Source organism: Chinchilla lanigera, unplaced genomic scaffold (genome assembly GCF_000276665.1).
Source record: "Chinchilla lanigera isolate Chin_1 unplaced genomic scaffold, ChiLan1.0 scaffold00001, whole genome shotgun sequence".
NCBI classification, from domain to species: Eukaryota; Metazoa; Chordata; class Mammalia; order Rodentia; family Chinchillidae; genus Chinchilla; species Chinchilla lanigera.
Genome location: NW_004955402.1, coordinates 5,750,877 through 5,759,484, shown reverse-complemented (window position 1 = coordinate 5,759,484; position 8,608 = coordinate 5,750,877). Strand labels below are relative to the sequence as shown.

The 8,608-nt window shown below is 42.8% G+C and overlaps 1 protein-coding gene across 2 annotated transcripts; it reads right to left on the bottom strand.

The window, feature by feature from the left end:
• Positions 1 to 2,114: 2,114 nt before the first annotated feature.
• Positions 2,115 to 8,608, bottom strand: Zbtb14 (zinc finger and BTB domain containing 14; the record flags this gene model as incomplete). Of its 2 annotated transcripts, XM_005372641.2 has the most annotated exon segments (3): positions 2,115 to 5,881; positions 7,181 to 7,261; positions 7,869 to 8,608. In XM_005372641.2, coding segments are annotated over 2 exon segments (1,350 nt in total). In that variant the 3' UTR covers positions 2,115 to 4,534.

The following is an 8,608-nucleotide window of genomic DNA, read 5'->3' as shown; positions in this document are numbered from 1 at the left end:
GGCATTTGAACAAACCAGAAAGGGAAAGATGTGATGTGGCCTGAAATTTAGAAAAGCATCATACAAAAATATTTTCTAAATGTATTACTTCACTATGACACTCAAAAGCTGGCTCTCAAAACTGCAATTCTGACTGTCATAGATGCTCCCTAAGAAACACAGGAAGCCATCCAGAGGCCTGTTTATGTCTGTCTACATTCCAATAACCTACTTAAGAATGGACAAACGGGGGTTACAAAACCAGAGAAAATTTATGAACACATTCATGTGTAAGTACAAGCTGTAAGTGGATTAAAACTTACAGAAATACTAAGTAGATCTCCTGTGGGTATTTTCAGTTCAGACTTAAAATGAGGTCTAAGTCTACAACTCAAGGACAGTGACTGAACGCAAGTGCTCAAGGAAAAAGAAATGAAATTCACTTCTGTCCGCTCCACTGAGCAGGGATGTTTATGGTATACCTAGTGCGGGAGTGCTGTGCTGGCTGTTTTGTAACACAGTCCTCAGAGAAGAGATAGAAATCCCTGTTATTATTCTAAAGGTGGTGAAACTAAGGCGCAGGGCAGTTGATGACTTGTCTAAATTTACATATTAACTACTAAGTAGAACAAGGACCCAAATTCAAGTCTGACAAAGTCTTTCCACCTCCTTGTATAATGAAAAATAGCCAAGTGGATGCCGGCGACTAGGAATATCTCCTGAAAAAAAAGTGGAAAACACTCAAGTGCTGAAAATCTGTCACAACCTAGGGGCTGGGGATCTAGCTCAGTGGCAAAAGTGCCTGCCTGGCAAGCACAAGGTCGTGAGTTTGATTCCTGGTACCAGAAGAAAAGAAAAAAAACAAAACACAACCAAATCGATCAATCTGACCCAGGGCCCTTGAGATCAGTATAGTGACCTTCAAGGAACCATGGGTAACAGGTGGGTGATGGGCAAAGGCCATTCTCACTTTTTCAAAAGTATGTGTAAGACTCAGAAGGGCTACTCTCAGGTCAAACCTCCTCTGTTGTCAGCAAGGGACACTGCCCAGTGCTTGCACAGGCTGAAGAGGTGACATGCTATGATCAATAGACAGTTGTCAAGTGGATGCAGGATTAACACCTTCTCTTGAGTAGGTCTAAAGAAGAAAATTCTGTTAAAAGGGAGTATGCAGACTTGGGTGGTACATTCCTGTAATCCTGTCACTGGGGAGGCTGAGGTAGGAGGATCGCCATGAGTTCAAGGACAGCCTGAATTACAAAGCAAGACTCTGTCTCAAAAAAAAAAAAAAAAAAAAAAAAAAAAAGAAGTATGCAAAAAATAGAGGCTGACTTCAGAGAGAAAAGTGAGCTCTCCATTCTCCTTCTGGGAAGTCTTGGCTCCCTAACTCCTATGACTCAGAACCTCACACCACACCCCTTGTTATATTGGCTGTATCCTACTTACATGATAGGTGCTCAGTTCCTCTAGAAATTAATCACCAACTGCTTTACAATGAGAAAATCAATTCCATGTTCCACGTGACAGAGTTAGATAACCTTATACAGCACATTGAACCAGAAACTACATATACCTGCATCACTTTCTCTCAACAAAACAGAAAGTACTAAGCTCACTTATTGTTTAATTTGGGGCAGGATTTCCAGCTTTGAACTATGGTGTCTTCACTATTAATGAGCCCTACACAGTTGTTACAAACCACACATACCTGATAAAGTACTGAACATATATGCTTTCATTATTAAAGCCCTAATACTCTCGATTAACTCTCCAGTAAAGTAAAAAGAAAAGAAAAATAAATAAGCAAGGCTACTTCTGTAATTTCAAATTATTCAAAATTGGTGAGCACATTATTAGCAAACCTGTTTTAGTTTGGATCTGAAGTGTCCCCCAAAATCCCCCGTTGGAGACTTAGGCTCCACCCTGTGGTGTTACCAGAAGCTGGTGGAATCTTTAGGAGGTGGGACATAGGAAGAAGTCTTCAGGTAACTGGGAGGAGGCCTTCCACAGGGATAACAAGAGCCCATTCCTTTTTTTCATCTTGGCCATGAGATGACTGGCTTTACTCTACCATAAGCTTTTGCCATAAGCCCAACACATTAAGGACAACAGACCATGGACTGAACTTCCCAAACTGTGAGTCCAAGAAAACTTTTATCTTTATCTCCACTATCCATTATAGTAACACATTACCCTAATTTTAGACTTTCTAAACCAATGTCAATACAATGCAAGTTACACATAAAAAACATCAAGTTTATGGACATTCTCTTGGCACAGATAGAAAAAGTAATAATGAAAAGGCAATACAGTTGACTTAGAATTTCCTTTCCTCTCACATTATAGTCAAAACATTTCAGCGTTAATTCCCTACAATGATGGAGGTAGCCTCCAAGAATCTGACATGCTGGCTTCACTGTCCTGGGGACAAGGAGAGCCAGCTGGATGTGCAGAGCGGCAGTGTTAATAACCAGGACAAGCTGTTGTGTTACGACTTTGCTGCTACCAAAACCCAAAAAAATGCATCCTAACACATAATACCAACAGTAGAAATTATGACATAAATATATTTCTTATGCAAAACAAATGAATACATAATACAAACAGAGTGATGAAAATTTCTTTTTCGGGAGTACCACCATGACTCTGCAGTTTTAAAAGGAGTTAATATCACATTTAACACTTTTAATTCTGTAAAAACCATGGTTAAGACAGTATGGAAAGCTTAGATTTTGGTAGAAACCTGGATGTGGGGAAGATTGCTATAAAAAAATGAAAACAGGAATGATAGAAGTGTATTTTTATATACAAAAATGAAGGCCCAAAATATAGTTTGCTGAAGTAGCTATTGAAAAGATGTTGAGTTACTTTTCCTTTGCTTTGGTTAAAACAGCTTAGGAGCAGCAGTCAGTTCTCCTCCTACCAACAGCATAAACACAGTGACAGGACTATTTTTAGTACAAAATAAACGACTTTCAAAAAATTAAATTAAACACTTTACCAATAAATAAATTTTTTGAAAAGGTAGCATCCTCATCCTATAATCTTGGGCATAACATATATACCAACTTAAAAAGTAAAGTTTCTCCCACAATAATAACTACAAGTGTTAATGCAACAAGCTATGAAATGAAATTACTTTAATGTATTTTAGGAAAGCTCCTAGCAACCAATATGAATTTTAAGTTGGCATTTTCTACAACTGTACATATTCCAAAGTAACGGACTAATACTTTCTTACAGAATATAATCCCAACAACTGTTGGCATTTCAATGTAATCCTAAGAAAATGGTTAAAAGAAACATGTAGCACACCAAATCTCAGAGTTTATAATTCTGATTTACAGCATGAAAGGGAATCAACTTCTACTTAAAACCATAACCAGTACTGAAATATACTTCAAAAACAAAACATTTGGACTCATGATCTTCAACATTAGTTAAAAATGGTCTGATGTTTGTTGCTGATGGTAATTATTGAATCCAATGTGCAAAAAAAAGTGCAACTATCTGTTTTCTTGAAATATGTAAGACCAACACCACTATTTACACACTTAAAAGATCTGAAATTTATTAAGTAAACATATTGCATCTCCTTTATAGATAAATCAGGTGCTGCTGGGAGCCCAAAAGCTTGATGACATTCTATTACACTAATGTAACTGAAGCAGATCTGTTTCTTGTCCTAATTTTGATCCTAACCACAAATCTCAGGTCAAAAATCAACTAAGAATTATTTTGCTGTAGGAAATCCTGGAACTGTTGCACATCAACTTAGTCGCTGAGGGCCTTTTCAATTCTCCTCACTGCTGGTCCACTCGGCAAATCCCTGCCAGTGCAGAGTGCAAATCCCCAACCGAGAGGAGCCGCAGAACTCAGCCGCCACCACCAGCGCCCTGGTGGGTTTGCTCAGCCTCCTGTACTTGTGACTACAGCTTTGGGGAAGCAATCAAAACAGATGAGGAAACACTTCAGCAAAGCAACTATTATCTGTCCACAAAAACAGTGAAAAACAGTGATATAAAAAATTAACAAACCAAATACAAATCTAATACCATTCTGTATTTCCAGAACTTGGTTTCATACTCGTGCAGTGTTCTTGGTCAATCTCCCACTGCCACGTTCTGCGTCTGTAAGGTATACATTTATTAAATTATTAAAACGGCTGTTTTGACCATAAGTCCCATGTAATTGCAATGATCAGGAAATCAAGTGATTCAATTATTACTCTGTGCACTGCACTCTTCAGTGCTATGAGTGTGGAGGAATTAAAAATGGAACGGAAGTCTCTTGCTTCTAAACTGGACACAGGAGTTCTCAAATTAAAAATCTTAAAAAGGAGCAGGGGAGCTTCCTGGCAACATGAATAGACACTAGACAGGACAGCGCCACTGTTTGGTCACAACTTAGAAAGAAAGTCTCCTTGAAGAGTTGCAGACACCTAACCAACCACTGCCTCCAGTCCAGCTGGTGCGACGCTGCACATTTCCGTAAAAGCGGCGCCACCAGCCTTCAGCTTGGCCTCTGCTGCTCGGCCCAGGGTCCCCGCGGTCCCCTAGCTGCAGGCAATGGTTTCCAGCTGCTGCTCAGCCTCTGCGGCCATTGCAGCCGCTTGCAGCTGCTCCGTCTCACTCTGCATGGCGCTGGGGGTGACCTGTTTCCTCTCGCTGTGCATATTGTTCTCGTGCCGCTTCAGATCGGAGGCCTTGGCGAAGGCCTTGGTGCACGAGCCACACACAAAGGGCTTCTCCCCTCGGTGCCGCCTCTCATGGTCCTTGAGGTGGGACTTGTGCTTGAAGGCTTTGTCACACATGTGGCACGCGAAGGGCCGCTCGTTACTGTGCACCCTCTCGTGCTTCTTCAAGTCTGGGGCACGGATGAATGACTTGCCGCACACCTCACAGCTGTAGGGCTTGTAGCCTGTGTGGATTTTCAGGTGTTCCTTCAGGTGGGCCTGCGTGGTGAAGCCCTTCGTGCACATCTCGCACACAAACGGCCGGTCCGCCGTGTGCAGCTTCTCGTGCTTCCGCAGGCGGCCTTCATCGGAGAAGGTCTTCCCACAGGCCTGGCAGGCGATCTGCTCCCGATGGTGACCGTACAGCAAATACTCAAACTTCATGTCACTGGCGGCTGTGGTCCAGCCTGGGGTCTGTTCATCTTTCACCTCACTCATGCCATCATTAAATGTTAAGGCTTGAGGGGTCTGGGACCCCAAATCTTTGGACTCTGGGGTCTCCATGGACTCTACCTCCTGGCCGTAGCAATTGACTTTCCGAACCTCCTCACTCCCTAGCTCTTTCAAAATCGCCTCCTGAACCCTGAGCGTGGTTGTGGGTGACTTGCCGTCCTCCTGACTCGGGGGGGTACCCTCTACTGTGTCATCGGAAGGGCTGTCATCCTGATCCCCAATTTCTTCCACATCATCATCCTGAGTGTCCGTGGCGTCTCCAATGGGGCGATTTATTTTGAGGCAATACTTACTTTTGGACTGACCATTACTTTCATCGGGACTAGACACATCACGCTTCTGAGAACAGAGTTTATCCAAAAATCGGATACCAAGAATCTGACCAGAAGACATCATTAAGTTAACATCTTCCTTTTTCACAGAAATCTTTGCCGTGTACATGTAGTTCAGGACCTCTTCAAATATATCAGAACGGAGAAAATCTATCTCTATTACTGAAGAACTATCCACCTCGAGCTTCTTGAAAAGCTTTTTAAAGTAGGTGCTGCATGCGGCAAGAACACATCTGTGTGCTCTGAATTTTACATCTTCAACCACGATAGCAATATCACAAAATTCTCCTTCCAGGCGTTGCTCATTTAGTGTTTTTAGAAACAGAGTTTTATGATCATCGTCATTATACTTAATGGTTTCAGACATACTGATGAAAAACTCCTACAAAAAATTTTATTAAAAAAAGGAGTTTAATGATTAAGAATAATTTTTCCACACAGACAATACAGGTAGATGTTCATTTGATGATCAAAAAGTCAATGTCAAGGACAGCCCAAGAACTGGGCAGAAAAGACTGATGCCTACTAAGGGACTTCCATACTGTTACTCTGTTTACCTTCAGTTTATGAAGCATTTGCCTAGTAATAATAATTAATAATAATAATAGCCCCTTTTATAAAATACACGCTGGGCATTATTTGAGGTGCTTCATGTATCTTAATTACTTCCATATCCGAATGACTTTATGAGGTAGGTTAGTTAGAAACTTGCCCAGTATTATGCAGCTACTTAGTAAAGAGTTGAGCCTCTCATCCAGGTGATAGCTCTGAAACTCATGGTTCCAGACAACAAGGACAAGCAAGTCTACGTCAACCTTAACAAGGAGGCCAGGACCTTAGTCCTGTCTAGAGCATCTACTCTGATCCCACATCTGGAGGATTCAGCAGAACAGTGCTCAGTGTTAATCACGGCTGCCAACTCGAGGGGCACTGCTGCCAGCTCGCTGAGTGCTGTCTTCTCGTTTTACCATAGCAGTTTTAGGCTACTTCTCAATGAGGCCCCTATGAGACTCAGATGACACCTAGGAAGAGAACAATGAGTGGCTTTGTTCTCCCTGGACACCAACCTATCCCCCACCGGGTGAGTGTCATCCACACTGCATGTGCAGGTTTACTGTCCTCACTAAATGCTTGGGACCAGAAGTGTTTGGGATTTTGGAATACTCGCTCATATATGTATCATATGAGATGTTTTGGTGATAACACTCAAGTCTAAACATGAAATTTATGTTTCAAGTGGAATTTCCACTTACCGTATCATTTTAGCACTCAAAAGAGCCCAGAGTTTAGATTTCAGATACGTAAATTAAGGAGGCTCAACCTGTACCTGACAAGTGCTATGAGTATTTTATAAGCAAAAGAAACTTAGAACTGATATGATCTCTCATCATATTGAAATTCTGAGCTTTTAAAAATGATGTGTTCTATGCGCTTTTTTCAAAACCATTACTTTTATTTGATAATATAATTTTGAATAATTTTGATAATATAAATTTGAAGAAAACACAATTTCCCAAAGAAACAGAAGTCAATATATAACCTGATATACATACAATTTGTATGCTGGACATGGAGCTCAGGGCCTTGCTCCTGCCAGGCAAGTGTTTTATCAGAGCTATACCCCATCCAAGCAAAAGTCAAAACGTTTTTTTCAACACTTAATATCCAAAGGTATAGTTACCATGAACAATTCAGGCTATTATTTTAATGCCTTAAACACCAAAATCTTCAGATCAGAATAACTGATCAGGGCACACCACACCTACAAAGAAAAAAACAAGAATGAGGTAGGATCTTTCTCCATTCCGAATTATAAAACAAGAATGGTTCCAAGAATTGATTAAAAGCCAGAGAGACCTCCCTGACTTATTCTGCTTCCTGTACCTATACCTATTTTTCAGCTAGGGAGCACCTGGCCGCGTGGCCCCCCACCTTTGCACAGCCCTGGGCTGGAGCTGGCAGGGGCTATGCTGCAGGGACCCAAGGATGGGCTGGAGGGCCACTAAGGGATGGCTCACGGCAGAGCTAAGCCACCTGTGCAGGCGCAGATGGCCACAGACGTACAGAGATGGCAGCAAGTGCCCCTGGCGCCACAACTTCCTGCTGCGTATGCAGCCCTGTACGCTTTCTTTTCTCTAGGCTCCTACACAGACGGACATACAAAGAAAGCCACAGATGTACAGCACCGAACATTGCTTATGGGTGGCAGTAACTGCTTTTTTTCTTTACACACCTGTGTGATGGAGTACACGCTTGTCTTGAAGACTGCATTTGGCAATTCAGGTGTTTTTTTTTTTTTTTTTTTTTTAACCTCTATTACTACCCAGAAGCCCAAAGAAATTTAGCTTTTTGTGAATGTTAACTCTTACCCCAGGAACTCCATCCTGCAGACCAATGTCCTGAAAAACAAAAAGTTTTCCTCTACTGAACAGTGACCACACCAAAAAATCTATTTGGTGTGCTGGGCTGTAACATAGCACTACACAAAATGTGCAGTGTGGGACTCCGAATTAGAGCCCTGCGTCCTCACAACCTTACCAAGTTCCCTTTCTAGAAAACACTGCGCAGCCCAAGTGTACTGGGGGTTCTCTCCGCAGGGACCACCCTGGCTCTGCCTCCTAGGTTTTCCCAGGCACCGGGGCCTGCAGTCGCCCCGGTGGGAGGGCAGTTTGCACAGGGCCTTCCTGTGGGGGACACCTTCTCTGGCTGTCACTAACTTCTGGGGCTGGTGGGATGAGTGTGCACGGGACCAGGGGGAGGAGTGGCCGCGAGTAGCCATGGCAACACATCAGCGTGTCCTCCCTTTCTCTTTTCTTTTTGGCCACAATCAATTCAGCCACCCCCCTTTTTTTTTTCTTCCAAGATCTGGGACCCAGAAAAGCGGTAGCACGCTTGCATGGGTTCATTTTTTTTTTCCTTTAGCGTTGTTCCACTTGCTAAGTTCAGAGGAGTCGAACCGGAAGATGGCCGTGGCCAGTATTTCTGTAGACAGTTGCAGCAGACGCGGTGGCCCCAATCACACCTCCGCCACCACGTCGTCCCGACCGACGTCTCTCCCAGCGCCCCGTACAGCCAAACTTACATAAGCGCCCCCCCACCCGCCGCGACA